The 26764-nt window shown below is 39.5% G+C and overlaps 1 protein-coding gene across 1 annotated transcript; it reads right to left on the bottom strand.

Annotated features, from left to right (window-relative positions):
- Positions 1-53: 53 nt before the first annotated feature.
- On the bottom strand, positions 54-10153 carry fam83b (family with sequence similarity 83 member B). The gene is made up of 5 exons (XM_033612650.2): positions 9973-10153; positions 6431-6904; positions 5104-5268; positions 2661-2785; positions 54-2344 (listed from the first exon to the last, which is right to left on the bottom strand). Exons 2-5 carry the CDS (start codon positions 6878-6880, stop codon positions 328-330), a joined length of 2757 nt encoding a protein of 918 aa, XP_033468541.2. The 5' UTR covers positions 6881-6904; positions 9973-10153; the 3' UTR covers positions 54-327.
- Positions 10154-26764: the final 16611 nt, after the last annotated feature.

The raw sequence follows: 26764 nt of genomic DNA, 5'->3' as shown, positions 1-26764 counted from the left end.
ACACTACAGCAATAAATTCTATCCATCTTGACATTTTGACAACTACTACTTGATGCATCTGCAGCATTTGTTGTTTGAATTTATTGCTTTAAGTTGACGCCAGTGGAAGACAGACATAAAGAAGACATACAATTTTGTTACATAAAAGTCTGTATTTATATAAAACATATTTTTCTTTCAGTGCATCTCTACACAATAACAAAATGAAAAAACTGTAAACAGCGTTTGCGTAAAACATTTTACAAAGTAAACAGAAATAAAGACCGACTCTCAGAATATATGAGTCAGATGTGCATTGATAATAAGTGACCTGTATTGACCCCCAGACTATTTGTTCTTGTGTATGAGGTTCCCCATTCTGTGAATGAATCTCTCCAGCTTATTTTCATGGTGCCCTCGCGCAGCTCGAGTGATGTTGTTTTCAATAGCTGCCTCACCTTTGGGAAGGCCTTTGGTTTTTTCCTGAGAGTGTGCATTTCCAAAGCCGTGTGCAGAACGCATGGAGTGTTTCTTTTCAAATGAGCAGAGAGGCTCAAATCTGCTGTAAAGGCGAGTGTCTACGCCTCGTTCCTTGCTCCAGCTCGCTGAGTCAAGGCCAGGCCTTGCCCTTTTGTCATAAATGCTGTTTTTTTTCTCTGCAGCAGGTTTAGTGAGAGAGACTTGCGTTGGATTCTGGTGCTCCTCAGTTGTAAATCGCGGTCTTGACGATTTTAGCTGGTTGTCCTCCATCTGTGTCCTCTGGTGTTCCGACCGGATAGAGTTGGTTGTGCTTTGGTAAAGTTGTCTTCTTCCATGTGACGTCCTCTCCTCATCCTCAGCTGTTATGGTGTCTGTGCTGCAGCCTGACTTCAGACTCGGCGTTTCAGCTGAATCCTCTTTTTTCTCTGGTATGTGGAGTAACGATTTTAATTTCTTGGAACTCTTCTTCAGGAAATGGTGGGAGCTGTGGGATTTACCTGACAAATCCTTGTTATTCACATCCAGGGCTGCTGCAGACACAGTCCTGGATGGCGGCTCCTGCCAAATAGGAGTACCAGGGCTCTTTGTACTTGTGATGCTCTTGACATCATAATGAGAGGCAGATCTCTGATCCTCTTTCAGATTTGACCCGTATCCTCCATTAGGTGCATGCATCCCTGCTGTGCTTCTGTTCACTTGCATCCTTGCAAATGCTCCATACATGTGACTGGAGGATTCATGTCCGTACTCAGTGTTTGATCTTGGATCTGCCACGCTGTGCCTTTTTTGCCAGCTGTCTGACAGGATGTCTGGGTTGGTGATCATGTGTCCACCTTTAGCTCGGCCTAAACTGGCATATACAGAGTTGTAAGCGTTTCTACCAGGGCCGTAGCCTGCATTATTCCGATCGTCATCCAAAATCTGCAGACTTTTCCTCTTTAACATGAACTCTTCATTACTCATTCTGTGTTCAGCTACTGCTGCTGGATTCCACTGCATGGATGAGTAGTGCATAGGAGTGTTGTGTGTTGCTGAGGCATTGACATTGGTGGAAGAGTTGTTAAAGTGCCTGTTTGGCTCTATGTGCTCTGGTATGGTGGACCTGAAAACAAGGGAAGACCTCATCCTTCCCTGCATGAAGGAGTTTGCTTTGTCCTGTGGTTCAGCCTGGTCTAAATAATCACAAGAGTCCCCGTATGGGACGTCAGGGTGTTTGAGGTAGGACTCAATCCTCAATGTGCGCATAAACGACTTGGATGTATTTTCAAGTGTTGGCATGTTCTGCTGCATGGACAGAATCTGTTTGTCGTTGCCATTGTACGACTGCCGCATGTTTTGACCTCTGTGCATCTGTTGCGCTTGTAAGTAATTATCCATGGGGTAATTGTTTCCGGTTTCTCTGGAGATATTCCAGTTGCTTGCTCTGGGCCTGATGTTCTGCGTCATTAATCCATCCTGAATCTCCCCAGCATAGCTGTGCCGTTTTAAGAAGTCCATTGTCTCTGCAGACTGAAATTGGGGTATGTGGTTTTGACCGCTGATCCCATTCTCATTCAAGGGCCTGAGCTCATGTTGTTCTTCTTCAAAGAGCCTCTCCTCAATGTCTCTCACACCTAGTTTCCTCTCACAGGTCTTTCGATAGACTGTGTCCAGTGTGTGCCTCAACTGGTCCCTCCGCTCAATTTTGGGGGCGGAATGAGATTTTGGCAAAATCTGTCGTCCATGTGGCCCATTGCGTTGGAACAAACCCTCTGCTGGGCAGAGTTCAGCAGGCACATTTGACCGGGCGTAAAGTGTTCGAAACTCCTCATCGTAGGACCTCACCAGGTGGCCTGTGATGACCTGCACCATGCTCAGATGTATCTTCTCAAAAGACCACGTGAAGCTGTGAACAAACGCAAAAACATGATGATTAATTAATTTAATGCAGAGAAAAGAGACTTGTGTGATTTATCACTCCATAAAATTGCTGCTTTATTTGTCAGGGTTCAAATTAATTTGTTATTTAGATGGATCAAAGAACGTTTTAAAAAGTTTCACTCCAGCTCATGTTGCCACATTTTCTAGAAAGTTAAATCAACTACTTCAAAAGGCCTCAATAAGAAATGATGACAGCAATTTTGCAGTAAATGCAATGATTTGCGTTATGAGTGTGTTTAGTTTATGTCTATTGTCCCAACCATTGATCCTGTTTGATTTACCTGTATGAGCCATAAATAGCTGTGTGGCAGTCGACTAAAAGAAACTTCTGCTCCATCGCCCCATGAAATTTAGCTCCTGATCGACAGAGGTAATCCTGACCTTTCACAGTGCGCACCCTCATGTTCTGTGGTTAGAGAGGTGACAGGAAAATGTCAGAAAAATATGTATCACGGTTAAATCTTACAGCAGAAGTTAATAAGTATGTCAATCATCAAATAAATGCCTGGAATGAACTGTGCAGATAAACCTAAAGCTTTGATATGTGTTGCATTTGTTGAGTTCCTGGTTTGCGGTTGCTCTCATTGTTGCTGGCATGCAATATGCACTTAATGGGAAATTATAGGGTGTGTTTGAATCTGTAGCATCTCTTGGGCAGAGAAATAATTATGACTCCACCCGCAAAAACAGGAGAAACCAGGAGTGATATAAGACTTTTGAACAGTCAAGACTTTACAAAGGTTATGTAATAAAAGACTCAACATTTGCATTTTTGTATGCAAATATAAATTCAGGGTCACAGCAAGCAAAGATAAAACTGCACAAAAAACATGCCAGTTTGCACCCCCTCAATAGCGTCCACTCTGTTTAAAGGAGTAGTTAAACATTTTGGGAAATTTGCTTATTTGTTTGCTTGCAGAAAGTTAAGATAAGAAGATCAATATCACTCTATACCAACCCGGTCTTACTCCCAAGTCGTCAAATACCGATGCTTGGTCAGTGGCCCTCATCAGATACTGTTGCACGGAGGCACCCTTTCATGGTGGTATGAGAGACAGGGGGTGGCAGCAATGCTCAGAGCAAAGAGCAAGAAAGTCTGCATAGGGTGGGAGGAAGGGGAGCTTCAAACAAACTCCGGAGCACACTGTTTGTGCCCTGTGTGACACCAAAAGTGAGTAAAGTTATTTTAATAAAACAGTAGTGAGCTAGTTTGTGCAGCACTACATATGTCATGGATTGTTGAATTTCTTTAGTAACAAATGTAGATATTTTAAGCCAAATCATGATGTTTATTTTTCTAAACCTAAAACCCTATAAACGTTTTTTTAACCTGCATTTTAAGTTTATTTTGAAAAGGCTCTGCATGCATTTAACAAGCGGAAACTACTCCTGTGAAAACTGAAGTTTACTTTAGGGACACAATGAATATAGTGTAAATTGACATGCTGTCTCTGAGCATCCACAGCTGGTGCTGGAGGAGTGTCATAGTTTGACGTGGAAGGCCACTGACCAAGTGTCGGTAGAGAATGTGTTGCTGGTTAGCTTAGCTTAGCATGAGCAGGAAACAGGGGAACAGTTAGCATGATGCTTCCCAAAGGTAACAAAAATGCCTACCACAATCTCTAAAGCTCAGTAATTACCACTTTATATACTTTCTTTAGTTGTTGTTTAATTTGCATAACAAACAGTGGTTTTAACAAGGTGTTATTGTTCTGTTTACCCTTAGGGAGAGTGTCCTTGTTTTTCTAGATTTAAGCTTTAAGCTAACATTCCCAGCTTTGTATTCACTGTGTAAACACAAGGGTGGTATAAATCGTCTCATCTCACTCTCTGCACAGAATAAGTCAAGTCAGATTAATTTAAAGAGCACATTCAAACATTTGAAATGCTTCACAAAGAAATAAAAAACACAGGAACAATCAAATAAGGGAGAATATAAGTAAAATTAATGAGACCATACATTGTTTTGACAACATCATAACACAAAAAGCATTGCACAAACAACAAAATGAAACACAGGAGAAACATGTGAAGCAGTGTGGTCAGGTATGTCATCCTGATGATTATTAAAAGGCGAAAGGAAAGAGATGGGTCTTACGATGGTTTTTAAATGTATCAATAGACGGGGGTGATCTAACTGTAAGTGGGAGACTATTCCACAGTTTAGGACCAACAACAGAAAATGCACCTTTAGTTTTGAACTGAGTACGTGGAATAGAGAGCAGTGATTGGTCGCCAGATCGGAGAGGTCGGGAACTGGAATGAGTGTATTCCCCGAAGGTCAAACCTTTCTTAACATTAGACCTCTCAAAATATGCCATTCACAAATGTTATGCCAAAAACACACCGACCTGGCCTGTGGAGAGCTTCCATGTAATGGAAAGCTACAGTGGCCACTTCAAGTTGCAACCAGAGAATACCTGCAGCCTAAACAGAGTCATGTGAGTCCTGCGACATGTTGACCTTTGTTACAATGAATTTCTTCCTGCCTAGACAGAAACACGCCTCCCAGTTGCAGAAGAATGTAATTATTGCAGGGAGTCGCACTTTGCCACTGCTTTGTGTGTTTTTAGGCGTTAGCTTCTTATGATGCTTCATGCTTCAATAGAAAACAACAACAACCACAAAATGAAAGGAATTTAATAACTTTGCCAGATGTGTAACCGTAATGTTAGAATCACAAGTCAGTTCAAATTGATCAAATGTTTTATATCATATACTCACCCTGAGCTGTTGAATTTTGACATCTTGACTTTCAGCCATTGTGAGGAAACTTTTCAGATGGGAATCATCCAAAAGCACGTAAACAGGGACTCCACGTATAGAGGCATCGACAACTTCTTTGAATATATCTACGTCAGTGAACACGTCCATCGCAATGCCAACGACCTGCAAGGACAAAGTGAATAAATCATCATCAGTCCGATGTGCCAAAGACTGGAGTGCATTTAAGCCATTTACATTTGTTCAACCTGTGAACGACCTGTTGAAGAACACACACTGCCAGCTGTCATTTATGAACATGAATAATTAATGTCAGTCTGACAGCTGGAAACACTTTCATCATTTTCACATTTTCATCTCTACAATTACTACAATATTTATTGATCCTAAATTCATTCATGTCACTCCTGGAACATGTTTCTGTGTATGACTACGCAGTGGAGTTAAAGCACTGAATATTACGAAGAATCACCATCATACTGTGTTCCAGTAACATGTAATGAGCTCTCTGATGAAATCATGTCTAGCTTTATTATATACTGTTTGGACTCATTTCTTTCCTTCCTTTAGTTTCCTGTGTAGGAGGTTTTCTGCTCAGATGAACCATATGTTAGTCATTCTTAATCATGCAGCCAATGCAACATCCCCAAAATGGGTAAATTTAAAAAACATTATTCCACCCTCAAAAAGACAGGGTTTGCATCCCAGGTCATATTTATTGGCACTTATTTGGGATTTTTTTTTTCAACAGTGTACTGGTTGCAATTGCGTGGAAGAGAGGAAAGCCTTTCATTAGCTGTTTTTAGCTGATATTTTATTCTCTCCAGAACGTTCCTGTTAGTCTGTTGCTGTTGAAGTTCACTTGGTTTAATTAAGAGTCAGTGCAGCTGCAACAACAGTGTAAAGACACCATAGAATACTAATTGTCTACTCACCACAATTTTGAGCCACAAAACTAGTTTATGAGTCATCATGACACAATCTGAGGATTAACTGAGGCGTTAACTGTGTCAAGGATCTGACTCTACATATTAATGTAATTCCCACACTTCCATGATGGTAACTTGCAAAACCAGATTTTGACCTCAACAACCCCAGCAGACACTCCTTACCTGTAGAAATTGAGAGCAACAAAGATGTGTGGACATGCCCTGAGGGCGAAAAGTGCTTATGACATACCTTAGAAGAACACAGATTAAACACAGTGGAAAATCAGTACGTCTGAGACATTTTGCTGCTCTGAGAGACAGCATTATCATTTTGTATGCCACATCAGAGCTTTTTTATTATTTTGTCTCAGTACATTGTTGCATGCAGTTTTCATTACCTGTCTTGCATCCTGAATATGCTTTCGGATCACCTCTTTGATGGTGGGGTTATTTTGTCTGGGTGGATGGAAGAGCAGATCTATATTTGTCTGAAGTTTGTCATGCATGACCTCCGGCCATCCCAAATCCAAATCTGGCGTGTCCACATCCGAGTGGACAGGCCAATACGTCCCTGAGGATGATTGGTTGTCTGGTGAGCCATTGATTTCCTCTGCGTGATTTTGAGGCGGGAGCTGCTCTGCGTTTTCAGTTATGAAGCGAAGCTCTTCCTCTGAGAGGAAGCTCCCGATACGCTCTCCCTTGAGGAACTCGAGGTAACTGTCTCTGCCGCTGCTCACCAGGCGATCAATTGCCAGGCGATATGCTTCCTTATAGTGGGGTTGGATAAACTCCTCTGATTTTAAGTCTCCCCTCAAAGACGACAGCAGGGAAAACTCTGGGGATTCCATTGCTCCACGCTGTTTCAGTAGCACCTGTCAAAGACAATGAAAATCAACGACATGATGTAAGAGGATCAGAGAACAAACATTACAGGGTGGGAAATGCTGAGAGACTGGCTCTGGTTTAGTGTAATGAGGCAAAGTGTAATGTAATACATGGAAAGGTTATAATGTTAAAGGTTCTGTGTGAGATACTCAGAACACTAACACAGTAGCAAACGCTATGCAAAAGCATAGCGCCCACCCTGCTATCCCCTCCCAGGTTAACACTGTAAGCTCTGTCGGCACTGTTACTGTTGTTAGCACTGTTCACCACTAGCCACTGGCTCAGCCACCTCCATGTTGAGAGCTGTGTGCAGACAATCCCAGCTCAGACTCTAAATATGCTCTGAATGGCACCTACAGCTCCTCTCAACTACAATAAAGTACACGTAATTCCAGCTGGCCTCCAACGTTGTTAGATGTTGATATTTGGTTGAATTTAGGTTGTGACGTCGGGTAACCACACTTCAATTTCAGCACGACACTTAATGCCAGCATCAATTTGACAGAATGCTGATGACAGATGATGTTGGTATGTTGTGTTGTCAAATAATGAAGCGTCATCTTGCGGAAGAATAACATATTTAGTCAGAGGGTACCAAGAACAAAACCCAACATCTGTAAAATGATGTTAGCGTCCACGTGATGTGAAATTCTAACATCATTACATATTTAAAATATTTTCGACCTTGTTTTAATTTCAGCCAATAAGTCTGGTGGCAGCTGGGATGCTGTTAAACTGTAACACAACACATGGAAAGGTTATACTGTTAACTGCTACAGTCTAAGCTGTTAAACACAAAAAGCTGCACTAATTAATTAAGTACATCACTTCCGTTTTCCATGGTATACATGAAACAAATGGGTGTTACAGTCTGTAACTTATTACAGTAAAGTGAAGACATTCCTGAGAAACCAAATAGGAACTAAGTGCTGATTAATTTAATGAATATCTAACTAGTGTTTCCTGAACACTGGATCACAGACTTTAAAGCAGATAATGATAAGATGAGAACAGAACAGATAAATACTCTGCCAGTGAACCAGTGTGTCATGTTTAGATATACTTAAAAGGCGATATTCGTCATAAATGGCAAAAAATATTGATAAACTAATTAATTCAGAGTTATCCAGGAACTACGAATTAATTATCAGCTTGACTCAATCTAGCTCATCTCTTAGCAGTTGAACAGGACCTTGTGTGCCTACCTTTTTATAAAGGTTTCAGTATGTGTTTACATTGGGATTGGGTGTACCAGCTGTAGAGAGGCCTACGTTCTCCACTATGCTGGCTCTTTATTTCTACCCATAAGACCACTGTAACAGTAATACACAGCACCTTACCTGCCTGTTATTTCCACGTTATAAAAAAAATGAAATTTGCTTCCAACAAGCCACATCATGAAAATTGACTCATCATCATTGTCAGACGCTGAACCTGTTCAAAGTCAGGATTTAGACAATGACTAGCTGTTAATGCCCAAGGGGAGAATGTTATTGTTGCACCTGTAGTTCACCTGAATTAAGGTGGAGTAAAACCAGTAAAAGTCAATGGCACGTTTCTTCCACATTCTGTACGAGTCTTTTTTTGTTGTATGTAAACGGGACTTTTAAACTTTGATTCATCGACAGTGTGTTCTCATATGTCAAAATATGATGCGGTAGGTAGCATCCTGCGTCTGTCTCGGATGTTCTGGGACAGCTTGTCAACTTGCACTTGCTACATGAATTATGTCTTCTTAAAATACACTTTGTTTTCATAGGAAATGTACAGTTTCTGCTAGTCTTGAAATAAACATATGTAAAATGCCTCATTTTTACATTTATTTCCTTGAGTTTAGGCAACAAGAGCACATGTTAGGCTAAGAAAAACACATCATGGCTTGGCCTATATTAAGTACAGGTTTTCACGTGACATTCATCACTACTGTAGTATGTTACACACTACTTCTACCACACTACGTTATGACAATTACACCACTGGGATGAAAGTCTAGACTTTGTTTGACCCATCCATCACCCTTCCTGCTCACCCTACAAGGACATTCTCGCTCTTTATACTACAGTAGTTGGTCCGGTATGTTTCATAACACCAAGAAAGGTGCCTTTGTTTTTCAGCATCAGATGTCCACTGACAAACCGGCAGTATTGGATGGGTTCGGTTGTTGGCCTCTAACTGACGCCGCCTGATGTGTTTCAAACTGCCGTGAAAAGTACTTTTGTGCTTCGGTATCTGAGTTGGAAAATGAGAACGGGCTGTCACAGGTCAACTAAAACCTTTGTTAATTAATGTCTTGAAAAAGAGGAATAAAAATGCAGCTTATATGCATTAGAATAATTCACTGAATAGAAAGACACAAACTTTTGTGAAGCAAGGTTGTGGAAAAGTCTTCATAGAGTATGGAACCTGTCTCAAGATTTCATTTCACTACTTTGATTTAAAACACTGTGAAATGATGTGATATTTGACATTATAAATCAAACCTCACTGGATGAAAGACAGACAGAGACAGGTGACATTTTAAAGATTCAAGCTTGTCACTTTAGTGTCTGTTACATCTGAATGTCAAGAGAGCTGAGAAACAAGTTAACTCTGTGATTTATGGTGGTTATATGACACCGGAAACTTTGTGTGAACTTCTACTTTCAGGTGAGTTTAACACTGCCGGTATTATGTAGAAAATGTTCACTAAAAGTGAGTCACCATAACTAGCCCCAATGTCCTCTTATTTTTCAGGTATATTATGCTCTCTTATAGACTCTGCTGCTTTTCTATCTCATGTTTACACCATCAAAGATTCTTTGAGGTCTGCATTAACTCTGGCAAACTGTTAAAGTAACATAGAGCGGCTGTTGTTGCAGCATATCTAATCATAACCTACACTGCACTCCATAACCTTGTACAAACAGCATATTTATTTAAACAATTTATCACACACCTCCCGCTGTTCAGAGAATTCATTTGGAAACCAAAGCACTTCATATTCTCACAGAGCCGCTGCTTCTTTCTGAACACGCGTCATAGCTACGTTATCTCCTGCTCAACAACAGTAACTTACATTTGGATTGTGACCTTTGTGAAAATCCTCTTGACTGCTCCCAGAATATCCTTTTTAGTTTTATATATGTTCAGCTTGTGCTCAATATTTGGAGAGACTGCCAGCTGGAAGAAACAAAGACGAGGAGGTGTCTCAACATGATAAGCAGTCTGCAGATGGAGGGTGTGGATTCCAGTTCTGACATGCAAATGCTCTGGCTCGAAACTTGCTCACAGGCAGCCATAAACCTGTTTGAGACATTTAGCCACTCCCCTCCTCCCTTCAGGGACAAAGTGCACACTGACGAAAATCAAGATAATGACAGACATAAAGAGGCTTTGATGAATGCTTCAGGGTTAATGACTGGACCTCATCAAGAATTTCAGTCCCTTGCTGTGAAATTTACCCAAACTGAGACAATAATGTGTGATTTTGCTTCAACAGTCACGTGCTTTGTCTTTCTTAAACTGCAACAGGGGTCAAAATCAATTTATAGGACCATTTCAAATGACACACTTGTGTTGCATGCAGACATTCCTCAAAAACATGATGCCCACAAACCTAAATAAACTTAAATAAACCCAGGATCATTAGTCACTTTCATCTGTCTTCAGATGTGGCTGAAATATCAGGGTGGACCTACCCAAACTGTGGTGGCGACACAGCTGTTCTGGCATCTGTAGGGAGAGAAAAAAGCACTTAGATGTCCTCATAGGCAGGAGCGCTCAGACGTTTAACATGCTGGAGGTTTAGTGAGTTTTCTTCCATTACCTTTGCCTTATTTTGTGAAATCTTACACACAGGAGGACTGAATAAAACACAAGTGTATTCATGCGTCATATTGGTGACAACAGGCATTGTCTGGTCAGCTTTCACTACACCTCTTGAGAAACTGGCTCATTATGTAACATCTGCGATCTTGCAGGGAAAAGCTGTGATGACTAAAGTCATTACACAAGAACTATAACAACAAGTCACTTGAAAGCTAAAGGCACAAGCAGGGTTAGTTTGATCATGCACAGTGGCTGACATTTTCACACTATAGAAAAATATATCGTTAAATGAGACATGTTCGTCGTGCTCATGAATATCTGGTTTGTATTTATTGTGCAGAAAATGCTGCGGGTGGCTTTTCAGGAAGGCACAAAATGACTAATTTTGCGAAACACATTAGACATGGGTGTGTTGCAATGTGTCACACTGTGACTGTTAATATTTTTACAGTAGATGTTGAGCATTTGTGCAAAGTGTAATATGTTTTAGATAGATTCAGTTTTAATTTTTCTACCTTATTTTTTCACTTTTATGTGTTTGCTTTGTCGTTCATTGTGTTCAAAAGCACATATTGTTATGGTAAACATTTCCACTGCTGACACAGACTGCACACATATATTCAGAACACTGTGTGAAGGCAATTGCACGTTTTCTTTTGAGAAGCCTTCAGGAAACCTTTCTACACAAGCACAATTCATATCTTATCATTGGACCGTGGTTTTCCTGTCATTCTATTCAGGAGATAAGCAACACTTTGAAAAAGTTAACTTGAGATTCTGAAGGATGTTGCTACAGGTACAAATTTGCTATAATGAAAATATAAAATTGAAAACAGCAAATATGTAATAGATCCTCAAGTCATTTTTACTGGAGATGGATTTTTCTTTTCTTTACCTGTTACTTTTTCATTTATTGCGCCTGTGTGTGAAAGTTTTCTTCAATCCACCCCTTAAAATTAAATATTACTTCTTCAGAAGTATTAATCAGACACCAGCGCTCCCCATTAGGTACCAATGTGACATTAGGAATGTTTTAGCCTTCCAGTGGTGGTGAAACTCAAGTGTTTGGACGTTATCCAGCTTCAGAGAATCTCTACAATCAGCCCCAAAGCATTTCTCAGGTCAGTCCAGGTTTGTGTGTGGACTATCCTGAGGCTCTAAATAACATTTGGTTAAACGACACCAGCCCTCACACTGACTGTGACACACACACTGACCTCACCACTAACTGCTTGGACATGCAAACACACACTGCACAGGTGATTTTCACAGACACTTCCCATCTGTAGCTCCTGGCTGAGAGAGAGCTTAAAAATTCAAGGGATGTGTGAATGAAAGGAATTGTTTGACATTTTAGGAAATACACTTATGCACTGAGTTAGATGAGACATTCAGTATAACTCATTTTTGTTTGCTGGATATGAAGTTACAGCCAGCAACAGGTTACCAATCCAATCACCAGAAAAAATATTGGCACTGCACATTTCTGCAAACCAAGAATATGTTTGTACATTATTATGTAGAGGATACATTCAAACTTTATGTTTCTTTATGTTTGAACATTGCTGTGGTTAACAAGTGGTTAAACCATTTGGTTATGTTTAGGAAAAGAACATGCTTTGGCTTTAAATACCTTTAAATCAGCTTGCAGGTAGAAATGGTGTCTCTGCAAAAAACAACTTTTTGTGGCACAGTCCAGCTGGAAAAACAGTGACAGGTTAATAAAACATAACTGGTTTTGTTGTCTGTTGCTCTCAAACAGTGGTTTGCAGTCGCCTACAGTTCACAACCTGTTACGCCATCCACCATCCTCTCCACCCACTGATGACTAAGACAGCTCAGAACTATGTCGCCTCAGAAACGTTGATAAGAAACATAGCTTCTTTGTTTTGCAGAAATGTACAATGTCAGCATTTTCTTCTGGTGACTGGGCTGGGCTAGCTTAGCTTAGCATAATGACTGGAAGTCAGGGGCAACAAAATGCTCCTTAAACTCATGAATTTACATTTTGTATCTCATTTGCTTATCTGTACAAAAAACTGAGTGTAAAAACAACAGTTCACCTTTATTCTAAGCTAACCAGCTGCTGGAGGTAGCTCATATTTACAGTCAGTGAAAGTGGTATTCGCAATAAGCACTGATCAAAAATGTCACACTATTCCTTTAACTTTCCTCTGTCAAACATTGAAGACTTGGTTCACACATTCATCTCCTCTAAGCTAGACTACTGTAATGCACTTTTTGCCAGTCTTCCCCAAAAAACTGTGGGACCGCCCCAACTTAATAAAAATGCTGCAGCCAGTGTACTCAGGGGGATGAGAAATACCAAACATATCACTTGGATGACTTCACTGGCTTCAGATAGAATAAATAACTCATTTCAAATTTTTGCTCACTGTTTACAAATCTCTCAATGATCTAGCTCTTGAATACATTTCTGACCATTTCTGAGCGTACAACCCCTACAGAACTCTCAGATCGTCAGACACTGGTCCCCTAACTGCACCCAGGATAAGTAGTAAATTTTTATTATTATGAGCCGACTCTCTAGAGCACACTGCGAGATGATATAGGATTATCACAACTGTGTTGTGTTTTAAAAGCAAGTTTAAGACTTACCTGTTCTCTCTGGCTTATGGGAAGCTAGTGCCTCCATCTCTCTGTCTGTCTTAGTCTACTGGATGCCCCAGTATGACCTGTATGAAACCCAGCAGTGTTGTTACTTTGAAATTTTGTGATTAACATGTCATCTGTGGTCTTAGCAGAGGAGATTAAGGTTGGTTGCAAAGAGCTGCCTGTTGGGTAATTTGAGTAATTAGCATATAAAACAATAATTAATTACCAAAAAATGGAAATGGCTATAATTTTGCTCCTGATTAACTTAGAAAGTTAATCTAAGAGTCTAATGTCATTGTGATGTCCTGAAATCCATCTGTTGCCATGGTGCAGTCATGCAACCTTTCCTAATTAGCATAATTTATGTAACAAATATGCTCAAAATCAGGAAATAGATTTTGGCCTTTAGTCAACTTAGAAAGGTCCAGAAATCCATCTTTTGCCATAACTAAATCATGCAACCTTTCCTCAGTAGCATAATAAGTAGGTGTGTAACTGCACACAAAGAGACCACGACATGAAAGACAGAATGGCAACAGGAGCATGGATGTTTGTGACACAGTTTTGGTCTGAGTTTCAGAGCTGCTAATAATGAGGTGTTTCTAACATTAGCTGGTGTGCGAAGAGGTTTACATACCTGCAATGCTCAGTATAACCAACTATGACCAGTTCTAAGAATCCACAAAACTCAGTCGATTCTGAGTTACATAAGCCAACAATCTGACAGCCCCACTAATCTTTATGAGATTTTAGTTCAAAATGAATTTTTGAGAGCGACAAGCTTTGCTAAAAAATGCAAATCATCTGTTTCTCTCTTTAGAAAATAACAAGTTTTATCAATTTCTAATGTGAACATTTACCAGACTTGTGTATTCATATATAAATATGTATCTCCCTCATGACTTGCCAGAACTTTTTTTAAGTCTTCCTCAGACATTGACTCATATTTCACATGACACTTGGAGGACCTTTATCTTCCATATTGTCGGACTTCTCTTAATCAATATTCACTGAAATACAGAGGACCATCTCTTTGGAACAACCTTCTTCCATCTCTTCAGTCATCATCTACATTATTTTTTATTCAAAAAACAAAGACTTGCAAAGACATGTCATTTAATTTGTTTGCATTTTTTTTATTTGTAAATTATACATCTTTAACATTTCTGTGTTACTTCTTAGTCTGGAACTTTTATTCAATTATGCAGTCTTTGTTTGTATTCTTTTTTTTATGTATGATTGCTGTTATATAATGAGAGAGGTGTCTCCATAAGCCATTTTTGGCTTCTAACTTCTACTACACAGTGATTTAGCTTTTAATTTCTTTTTCCTGTATTTTCCAAACATGCATGTGCAAAATAACTTGACTAAACTAAAACAATCAAACAGCCAAATTACTTAATTTGGGCCAATATTTGACCACTTTTTAATTTTCATTGAATATGATGTTGTTATTGCTGATTATGCTAACGAGGCCATGGTGAGGCTAGAAATTCTTTTATATTATATTATTATATATTCTTTTTCTTTTATATGCACTATGCAGAGCATTATAATAACTTAATCTGAGAAGTCTGACAAGTCAAAACAATTTTTGAATCTGTTCTTGTTAGCTGATAATGAGCTAATTATGCTAATTACACAAATTGCCCAACAAGCAACTTTTAGCAAACAAGTTGAATTTCATCAAGTGGGCCGATAGATGACATGTCAGTCAAAAAAGTTCAAAGTAAATACTATAACTGGGTCCTAGAAAGTTCCAGCAGACTATCTGTCTTTCTTTGGGTCTGTGTGGGTGCACATGAAATTAATTATCTTTATGATTTTCTTTCTTTTTATGGATATTTAAATATGTGTTCATATTTGTTGTATGTGAAGCACAGCAGGGTTAAATTGTTTGCATTGTGCAATATAATAAAAATGACTTCAAGCCTCCAACAGAGTGAAATCATCTAATAACAGACCATCATGTTTTTATTTTAGCTCCACAATGTGTTAAATCACAGACAGTGCAGTGATTTGACTCCAGCCTCTCCAGAGTCACCAAACTCTGTCAATCATAAGTGTTCAAAGACTATTAATAGATTATTATCATTTCACTTGTGCAAGTTTGTTTTTCTTTTTTCTTTTTTTTAATCAGTTGATTAAATCTACTCATGGGAAGTACAGTCAATTTAATGAATGTCTGCTATATACGAGAGCTAATTTCTTCTTTTCGGACAGATACATAGTCAGGAAATTAAATCTATTGTTATTGTCATATTATAATAATTAAGCCAAAGTAGTTTAATGAGATAAAATTTATTTGCAGATATATTTAGTAGATATTTGCTGTGATCTAATTACACCTTTCTGTTCTCGCCCACTATCTTCCAAATTACTCATTTATTGAGGAAGATTTCACAGGAAACTATATTAGTGCAGTCATTATGCTCTATCCATCAGTGTAACATGAAGGCACTCTGTTCCTTTCTTAAGACTGAAACACCTCCGGAGTTTCCATGGTGGCTTCACCTGAAAGGATCCATGAAGAACAAGATATGTGTGTCATTGTTTAGTTTGTGTCTTGAGTCTGGGTGTGTGTAGATAAAGTAATGTATGCGCTAAGTCACAGGGAGTTTCTTTTCCTGAAGCGACGTCCATGTGAGTCACCTTTTGTGACACCCAATCTCTTCTCCGCGCAGTCGTCATGATCAGCTCCTCAGGCGATCCTCGGCTCCTGCTGGCAAGTCTGAGCAAGTGACATGTTGTTCTGGTGTTGTGAAGTGTCTCTAATAGGCTAAACGCAGCACTGACGTAGTGATAAGCATCAGCATGACCTGAGCGAACGTAAAATGGGCCCACTAAAGAGATCGATCTGTCTCAAAGGCACTTAATAATCTTTTAGCTTGCCAACATGTCCTTGTTTTCAAATTCTTTTTGTGACTCTAAAAAAAATATTTTGCATGGTTTTCTTTTGAGACATATCCTACAGAGACTGACCCACACACTCAGTCATTCATCCTCCATCACTGAAATCAACACTCCAGATGATGATGATGTTTAAGCGACATAGTAGCATGTTCACATAAAAGCTGACATCAAAGGTGTCAGCTGATGTAAATTACAGGTTTAACTGTAAATACTGGATGTGAACGTCTCCACTGAAGCACCCATTTAAACAGGAAGGGGAGTTGTTTAAACAGTTTATTACACATGCTTGATAACACCTTGTTGATGTGTATGGTTTGTATGATGAGGATTTTACTTCAGAAAAACAAGGAAGTAATAAATGTGCCACAGCAATCAAACAGCTATGCCTGCCACCTCCCAGATGTCAGGTGTGCAGGTATGGTGCCCTTAAAATATATTTGGTCAACATAGACTATTGGTTAAACATAACCTGTGTCAGACTTCATATCTGTTTTACTTGGTTATGTAAAAATATTATGCCGCAGATATGTGTTCTTTCTCTGTAAACAGCTTGTTAAATCTGCAGTAACCTGACACCCAGTATCTCAGTGGGTAGAGTGCGTCCTGTTTACAAAGGCAGCGTCCTTGTTTTCTTTGTCACGGCCAGGAATCTGAGGGCCTGTGGCCCTTTTTTGCATGTCATCACCCCTCTCTCTTCCCTTTCACACTTCATACTGTCCTGTCTAATAAAGGTAAAAAAGCCGTAAAAATAATACTACAAAGCAGACTTGAAAACCAAGCCAAAGCTAACTAGACAGATAAATTAAGTGAACTATAGGATGTAACCAGGGTTTGAACCCCAGGCTGGGGGAGCCCTCCTGTGCAGATTTTGCATGTTCTCACCGTGTCAGCGTGGGTTTTCTCCGGGTACTCCAGCTTCCTCCCACAGTCCAAAGATATGCAGGTTAATTGGTGGCTCTAAATTGTCTGTAGGTGTGAATGTGAGTGTGAATGGTTGTCTGTCTATGTGTCAGCCCTGTGATAGTCTGGCGACCTGTCCAGGGTGTACCCCACCTCTCGCCCACTGTCAGCTGGGATAGGCTCCAGCCCCACGTGACCCCTGACAGGATAATCAGTTACAAAAAATGAAAGAATGGAGGAATATCATGTAAATGCAAGATTATGAGATAGCCACGGTTAGCCTCTGCTAATACATAAGCTACGTTTGTTATGATTTTCCCTATAGTTGTTATCTGCAGGGGGGTAATGCTGCAAGAGTGCACAGTTATGGTGCTTTGCCACTTCTTTTCTCCAAGTGAAGGAATAGAATATTCACAGTTTGCATAGTCCGATAGAAATTTCTGTACTGTTTTTATTTTTGAATATTCAATCATCTCTAAGGCGATTGTCATACAAGACAGATAATAAAAGCACAAGGAATGGTCTGGGTTATCATATTGACATTTAAGAATCATGTTTCAATCATGTTGACTGATTCCCGACAACAATTCATGCATTGAGTGACACGTAAGAAAAGAAATTCCACATTAAAGGTTGCCCATAACTGTGAACTTGTAAAGATAAAGGGCAACAAAACATTCTTTCATTTTGTAGTTATGGTTGACTTATGCACATACATTAGTGTACATAAACATGTCACTGTAAGAACAGTGGTAACTTAACTTTTGAAATGAGCCCATTTGAAATGTGCCGTATCATGGGTGCACTCTGGTGCCTAAACAAATAGCACCACACCCTTGGTTATCTGTAAATTAAATATATCTATATTGATGGCATTGATGATATTTGATGACAATTTGGTGTTAAACATAATTAATAAGGTGGCAGAAGGTGACTAAATCAATTCATGATGAGAAGAAAAAAATGCACTATCTGACTAAATAAAAATCTCTTCATTTCACAGCATATTTTTAACTAAATATTTCACAGTGTAAATGACTTACATCTGTCTGCATTTATCTAACTTCTTTTTGTAAAAAGATGTTTTTAATTCAGTGCAACATCTGCTCATGCTGTTGTTCTGTGCTGTATTGCCAGGTAGTCACACCCCCTTCAGTCTCACCAGGAGCAGAATAATGGTTGTGGCTGCAGTTGGAGATTGATAAAAAACATCCTATTTTTGGTTTTCACACAGTGAGAGTGGTGCTTTCTCACAGCGATACCAGCTCGTGCTGTCAGACTACACCGTTCTCCAGCCCGGAATTCTTGTTTAGAGAGCAGAACTTCAAAGCACCCCACTGACACTGAAGCTGTCAGAGAGCAGGTCCAGCCCTATGTGGCTCCTCTAACACCCACAGGTTTTGTCCCTGTTCTTCTCTCTTCTACAGTAAACATCAATCCTTCTGTACTGCAGTTGACACTTTCAAAGCATTCAGTGTCTGTAAAATAAATAAGGTTGTAGGACGTGTTGGTGACCACGTCTAAAGCGAAAAGTGTTCTTTTAACCGCCTCACTTGAAGGCAGGATGAAAAGCCTGCTGCCACATCCATCTGTTGCATCACAATTCCTCCCTTATCTGTCTGCAAGGACTCTGTGGATTTTTTTCACATCTCTGTAGTCTGTCTAACACTATAAACCAGTAGTTCCAAACCTTTCTTGTCTTAAGGATTCTGTGGCTTTTTGCATGTCTCTGTAGTCTCCTTAATACTACAAACCAGTGGGTCTAAAGCGCTTTTGTCTCAGGGACTCTAAATTGAAACACATAAGGCCGCAGACCCCCATTTGATAAGATATCTCTTCATGTATCTCCACCTGACAAGATTTTGGTTGTTTGACATGATTAAGATCATAATTTTGAAGTTGTCAATTATAGTTGAGGAGATAACAGAGAAGGAAGTGAATACTATCCTCAGAATAGTCACTCTTATGACTCTTAATCTCACTGGGCTCACTTCTATAGTAAATGAAATAGTAAAAAATAAATATTCCCCATTTGTCTGGGAACCCCTTGAAAGACCCTCAAGGACCGCTGGTTGAGAACCACTGTCATAAACCACTGTGCACTGCAATGTTCTCCAGTCTGCCTTCAAACTTGTGGATTTTATTGTTTCACCAGTAGCTGAATGCCCCTCACCAACGCAGCCCATTGCAATTTTCTCAGGGCTTTCTCAGGGATGTTTTTGATCTGAACCACAGTGTTACCTCTCTCAGTGACCGGCTCCGAACCGTAGTTGGGAACATGCTGGCTGATTAACATTAATTTTACCTTAGCTCATTATTAGCTGCTAACTAGCTAGCAGCCCAGATCACTCTGCAGAGGGAAGGATGGCGAGGCGTTCAGGTGCCGTTTACCAACAATGGCTTTATTGCAGTCTTCACCACAACTCATGAGGTTTAACAGTAGTCCTGAGCTTCTCTAGACACTGAATCCTGCTGACTATCATCAGTCTCTGCTGCCTGCTGTCTTCACCATGACTCCCTGAGAAAGCTGCCTCCCTCCATACACATGAAGCACATCATGAAGTATACGTCACATCCTCTCAGGTTACCCATAAGGCCACCGCCCTTAAAGAAGAAAAAGGATGAGCCGGTAACAAAAGCGTGTAAAACAATGAATGATATGACTTCTCCTCAAAAGTGAAGCCAAAAAAATCTTTTTCGCCCCCTGGTGGCTGGCTGCAGTATAGGTCATGAGCCGAGCCAAAACCTCAAAGTACCACAGATGGTTACTGGCATTTTAGGTAGTTCTTATCATGCTGCTATATTTTGTTCTGAGTGTCAGATTTTTAATAAGTTCAGTTTTAATTTGTGTTTTTGATGTTATAAAAAGGGATCATGATTGGTCGGATGGGTGTATAGGTAGGAACTCAATAACGCGGAGATGGCTACTACGCAGACTCTGGCTCCAAATGACGTCACCAAAGCAAGATGACAGTGGCCATATCTGGGATATTTTATTTTGTGTCGTCCATATATATAGTCTACAGTCTGCCTGCTGAGAGAACACACATTTGGACAGTACCTGCTCATGGTTGTAGTGACGCACGTATTTGTGTGAAGAATAAAAAAGTTAGAGTCTGAAAAAGTTAAAACCTAAAGTGGGCAAGCACGTCAGATTGTCTGTTTCAGAAAGTCGGCGTAGGAGGGGCTCAGACAGTGTTGGCCTATCCGTCAGACAAGCTCTTTGTTTGAAGCATACTCAGACCCCAACCTCTTCGACCAGCCAGGAAGAATAGCCACTTCAGCAACAAGGACATGAATCCTCACTGGCTGCCTACACGCTAACACTAAACACTTTGATCTTTAAAATGCACAAAGATAGCTTGAATGCCAGAGAGTATGTGTATAGCTGCTTCCCTCCAGCCATCAGCCCACCATGTTAATAATTAAACAAAAGCATCATACATTATAAATGTCTCATGAATGTCATTTCACAGGTTTGCTGTAACAGGTTTGTGTTTGTCATGTCCCATTGGGCAGAGGGCACCTGTCTGTGCCTTTATTTCATCTGGAGAGATTGAGAGAGAAACAATAAAGGAACATTACACACATTATGAACAAGAATTGCAAAAGTATAAAGCTGTTTAAAAGATGCTTTCACTAAATATACTCAAAGGAATTTGTTCATAATATGCTGCTGTAGCCTAAGGGAGAATCAACCTTTAAAATCTTAACAGTGAGGAAAGTAAAAGTGGAGCTCAGCGCTCTGCTGAATTAACAACTGCAGAGCTCACAGAAAGTGAGTGATGCTATGACTCATCTAAACCCTCTGCATACAATAACCTCAAACTAAAGCAAACAAAGCCAATGATCTTATGACACTGATCATTCCCGGAAGCCTCCAAACACTGCTGTCTTAGTAAATACACAATTTCAGACATTGCTCTACAGCCATACAGCTGTATTTTTAACTTATTCTCATAAGCTCCGATGTGAGGACTTTGCAAAGGGCATCTGAATCAAAACAGAACATTCAAAGACATTGTATTGAATCACATCTAAATCAGACATTTTCAAAAAGGGGAGAAGGCAATAAATACTGGATCCATGGTGTCTTAAAAGTGATTATGTCTGCATTTACTATGGGAGTATGAACTGCAGGTTGCAAGCAAATAATGTGCATTTATTTAATCATCAGAATTACATATAAATTGTGCTGAGGAAGAACACTGATCAGTAATATTTGATAGCCATGTTCTTCAAAATCAACCACTGCAAGTACTGCAGTCATAAAAAGCCCCAATCACTTCAAGCATTGAGAACTCAAAATTAAATTTACTGTAAGCCCAAGAACACACAAACAACAGAACACAATATCTTTCATCTTAAATATTGTTTCTAGACTCTTAATAATCCTCCTAAGATGAGTGCATCTTCGACTTCCTGATGACTTTTACTGTGTGGAAACAGATCAAAGAGAACTGACTTGTGTTTCTCGTAGTCTCACAATATAATTATGACTGTATCGTGTAATTATGAGATCTTTATCTCTTGGTTGTCGGAAACACCTTTGAATTGTGTTTTCTTTGATTAATGCATGTGTTTAAGTGAGTGTTAGTGAAAACACAAATTAAATAATGTAAGTTCGTGATGTGTTCACAGCACAGGAGTCTCTGGGTTTCTGTGTGTTGGATGGATGACTCATTTGTACTTTGAATAATCTAGCAAATTAAGAAATATTTCATTCCCTATCTCTTTGTGCAAGTGATTATGGACAAGATTTATATTCAACAACTTACTTTCATTTTTATTTTCTTGTTTGAAAATGGATCATGACTCATACAATGTTACTTACTCATCCACGTTCAAGGTCTACTCTTTTGACGGCTCTATTGATGGCTTACCAAGACAGCTGCGTCACTTTATTGGGATCAAAGGTTTATTGCTACAGTGCTGAAAAATGCACCCACAAAGAGCCTCCTGTCCATATCTTTAGACTTGCTATTCAAGTTTAAAGCTAAAAAACCCCAACTTTTTCTTTACAAACATGCAAAAAAATCAATGCTGCACTTCTTAATGGTTAACAAACAATATTAACAATTATTTGTCCATACCCATTGAGTACAGCATACCATTCCATGACTTGGTCATACCAAAACTTTGGTCAAACATTCGGCCACAGGGGGAGCCAAAGCTCTCCAATAATGGAGGGGTCCCCTCAGATTATTTGCGGCCATATACCTACAAAGTTGCGTGGTGATTGGCGAAACCCTTGAGATGTTATACACCTTTATGTGATGAGCCACGCCCTCCGCAATATTCATTGCCTTATAGAAGCTCAGTTTTAGTAAGTTTTCCAATTTTTGCCAAGAGGAAACTTTAGATATTGGTCCCTAGATTATGTTCACCCAGTTTCATGCAGATCGGTCAAACTTCCTGGGAAGAGATCGATTTAAGTGTTTTTCAAAAAATTCAAAATGGCGGAAAATCTATATACTCAGAAGTTATGGGTTCTGGAGGCAAATTTGTTCCTCATGAGGAGAGGCATCTCTGTGCAAAGTTTCATGTCTCTACGCCCATTCAAAGTATACAATTTCAATTGGTTGCTATAGCGCCCCCTTTGGCCAATTGATGTAATATTGCTTCATTCACATCCTCCCATGACCCTCTACCACTGTGCCACATTTCACATGGATTGACCAAGTCAGTGAGGAGAAAAACATGGAACAGTTTTAACCAAGCAACGTTTTGGTCCTCTGGACCTTTATCAAGCAGGGAATGGTAAAGTAAAAGATAAAATGAAGATAATACATGGAAATTAAATTCAATAAGATAGCAATGAAATAGACAGGCAGCTCAGATAAAGTCAGGATATGCTTTACAATAGAAGTACGTTTTAGGAGACTCATTCATTCATTCTTTTTCATAACCGCTTATACTGTTGAGGGTTGCTGGGGGGCTGGAGCCTATCCCTGCTGACAGTGGATGAAAGGAGGGGTACACCCTGGACAGGTCACCAGACTGTCACAGGGCTGAGACATAGAGACAGACAACCATTCACACTCACATTAACCTAACCTGAATGTCTTTGGACTGTGGGAGGAAGCAGGAGTACCCAGAGAAAATCCACACTGACACGGGGAGAACATACAAACTCCACACAGAAGGGCTCCCCCTCCCTGGTTTGAACCAGGAACCCGGTTGCTGTGAGGCGACAGTACTTACCACTGCAACACCATACCGGCCAGCAGTGACTCAGTCAGCCCTGTATCCTTGGGCAGGTCATTCCAGAGCCTCTGGACCCTGGTTGATGTTCCCTTTAGTCCTCAGTCTGGACTCTGGAACAAGCAGAAGACCTCTGCCCTAGGATCTCAGACTACACAAAGGTTCATAAAGGATTATAGGTCTTAAATATAATCTGAAGCCAGGTCATGAAAAGCCTTAAAAGTAATCAATAAGATTTTAAAGTCAACCCTAAAACAAGCCAATGTAAAGAGGCTAATGATCGTACGTCTTGGTTCTGGTTAAAAGCCCGGCAGCCTGGCAGTTTTTGCATTTTTTCTTCTTCTTCTTTCTTATCTTAAATGTTCAGCTTTACTAATTGCATGCAACATATTCAAAGCTATATTTATTCATTTTTTTCAGAGCCCTTATTATCTCCCTTTCAGTTCCCAGTTGCAAAAAAACACATCACAGATCCACTGATGAGAGGACAGAAAAAAAATAAAAATACTGAAATCAGTTTAACTCACCATTTCATACTAATCCTACACTGATGGACACTGTATCGTCGAGATAAAACGTGAGTGTCTTGCTATCCGCTCATCTGATTTTTTTTCATTTATTTAGCATCAATTATATCAGAACCTCTAATGTGAATCAATCTGAGCCAATATGCACACCAAAGAAAGCTGTCTCTGCCCGCTATAAAAGAATTTTAATAACACACCTTTGTAATATTCGGACAGCACCAGACTCATGTTTAGAGGATGTCAAGAAAGATCTCTGCAATTATGGTAAATAAAATGCTTTTGTTTTTGTGTTTGAAGGAGAGTTTATATTTTTCATAATTTGTGGCTATTATTTTGTTCGGACCATTACTGCTGACATTTTGGACATGTTGATGAAGTGGCCCAGTAAAAGCCTGTGACTGAGTGCTGGGTTGGTGAAGGTTAAGAATGCACTGGAGTCCATCATCCATCATCATCAGGCACATACTTTTTTGTATTGCACTAGAGTTTCCTGCTGTCAGGAGATATGGTCTTCATGTGTCACACAGCCTTCTATGATGATGTTCTGTATCGAGTCAGGAGACGGTGAACAGTCATGTGACGAAGATCAAGCAGCATCAAGGGAATAAAAATCATGGATCATCTGAAATTTAGATATTTTAGATCCTTTTGTTCAGAGGTTTTAATGTCACTTCTGCAGTAACTGGTATTGCATTAGTCAGTCACATTTTTTCATTTTAAACAAGGAACATGTGATGTCAAACAGTGCATTGTCCAAAAATTGCTTAGCTATGCACAGAAGCCCTGCCAGGCCTTGGATTTCTTCATGGAGCTGTGATAAAAGTGATACATATCTAAATGGTTTGGAAGATTGTGCACTTTTTACTAGCCAGTCGCCAGAGTAAATGTTTGTATTGTACGTTTCTGCAAACCTTAAATATGTCACATTTGTACAATTCAAATGTTAAATTTCATTTGTTGCAGATATGTTGAAACTTAACATTTTTTTATGTTTTGGTTAATGTGTATGTTCATGTTCTGGCTTAAAATACCCGGTTTGTTCCCCAGCCCCAAGACTGGAAATGTCTGGCATCTTTAAAAAAAACAACAAAAAAAACAACAGTTTTGTTGTCAAAACCTAGGGTCGAGTTGGGTAAACCATACCTTTAAGGCATTAACATTATTTAACTGCCTACTCCCTTTAATCCAAATAGTTTATCCTTCCGTGTTCTCTATATTTATTACTTGTACATTTATTTTGCTATTTCTATGTTCTGCATGTTTGTTATTTGTATATTTATTATTTGCTACTGTACTGTTCTTATGTTTTCTGTTATTTACTTGTAAGGCGACCTTGAGTGCCTTGAAAGGCGCCAAACAAATAAAATGTATTATTATCATTATTATTATTATTAACAAAAATAAAACAAAATAAAATAAAATAAAAATAAAATAAAACAAGATAAAATAAAATAAAATAAAATAAAATAAAATAATAACTTTATTTGTAGAGCATTTTTTCCAGCTGAAGCACAAGGTGCTTTCCAAGGTGCAGAAAATACAAAAAGCCTGCCAACTGTCAGGAAAGGCCAATCTGTAAAAGTATGTTTTCAGACGAGATTTAAAGACGTGAACACAGTCAGCTGATCTGATTTTCAGCGGGAGGCTGTTCCAAAGCCGAGGAACATGAACTGAAAAGGCTCAGTCACCCTTTATCTTTAACCTGGACTCTGGAACAGTTAGAAGACCCAGACTAGCATACCTAAGGGGCCTGTTTGGACGGTACAGTGTGAGAAGCTCAGTTATATACTCCGGTGCCAGATCATTTAGAGTCTGTCTGTGATTAAAAGAACTTTAAAATGGATTCTAAGAGAGACCCGAAGCCAATGCAGGGAAGCCAAAATAGGTGTGATGTGTGAGGATTGTTGTGTTTTGGTCAAAAGTCTAGCTGCTGAAAATAACCCAGTGTCATGTACTAGCAAGATGTCTCCAGTCAAACAATACCTGCATTTGTCCCTATCTGTGCCAGGGGTCTGATCCCGGACTGTCCCTACTCCCTGCAAACTTTCTGTTGCTGCCGTCTCTGGACCTGCTCTCCTCCTGTCGGTTCGACCTCTGCCCAGTTAGCATGAGCTAATACAGCAGCAGTGGCTGACAATCAACACAGAGACATCAACAGGCCCAAACTCACACCAACACTGAAGTGGCTTGACTACATCTTTAAACCCATTCATAACCATTGAGCAGAGTTATGGCTATATTACACACCACTCTGTTCACATTATGGGTGTCGAATGAAGCACTTGGGTACTGGTATCACTTTGAGGAACAAAAACACGGCTTGAAATGCTATCAGTCTCTTGCAGCCAACGCATCCACCATCCTCTCCTCATCCTGAGAGACTCATCTCATATAAATGTGATCTGAACACCGTCACTTCAGAAATGTTGATGTGATATGACAAGTAGAAATGCAACTCATTCGCTGTTTGCACAACATACAACGCCAACACTTCTGCTGTCGAGAAGGTCAGTTATCACACTGTAAGTAATAGCTGTTATCAAAGCATCAATAAACATTAGATTATTAACCTTATTAACCTGCTTTTGTGTGTTTATAGATATGAGCAAAGATATTAATTCAAACTGGCATCAAGATTTTGTCACACCAACACAGGGGGTAAAGTGTTTTTTAAAGAGGTGACAAGTGGGTGCAGACGAAACATAATTACAGCAAACAGTGCAGGAGCAATTTCAATCTGCTGCACTTGATCTGACAAGCTTTTAAGATATACATCAGTTTATTCCACAGACAGCTGTGGCTCAGTTTTTGTAATATCTTTTATTAAGCAGATGGATGCCACGTATAATCCACATCTACATTTAAGGCTAATTTTCCTAC

The sequence above is a fragment of the Epinephelus lanceolatus genome, chromosome 17 (assembly GCF_041903045.1).
Source record: "Epinephelus lanceolatus isolate andai-2023 chromosome 17, ASM4190304v1, whole genome shotgun sequence".
Classification (NCBI taxonomy): domain Eukaryota; kingdom Metazoa; phylum Chordata; class Actinopteri; order Perciformes; family Serranidae; genus Epinephelus; species Epinephelus lanceolatus.
This window is presented reverse-complemented; position numbering and strand designations above follow the sequence as displayed.

Coding starts and splice junctions, on each gene's coding strand:
- fam83b (XM_033612650.2), bottom strand. CDS start 6,880: ATGGAATCCCCAGAGTTTTCCCTGCTGTCGTCTTTGAGGGGAGACTTA. Junction 5,269..6,430: donor ATATTCAGGATGCAAGACAG/GTAATGAAAACT, acceptor TTGTCCTTGCAG/GTCGTTGGCATTGCGATGGA. Junction 2,786..5,103: donor TCAAAATTCAACAGCTCAGG/GTGAGTATATGA, acceptor CTCTAACCACAG/AACATGAGGGTGCGCACTGT.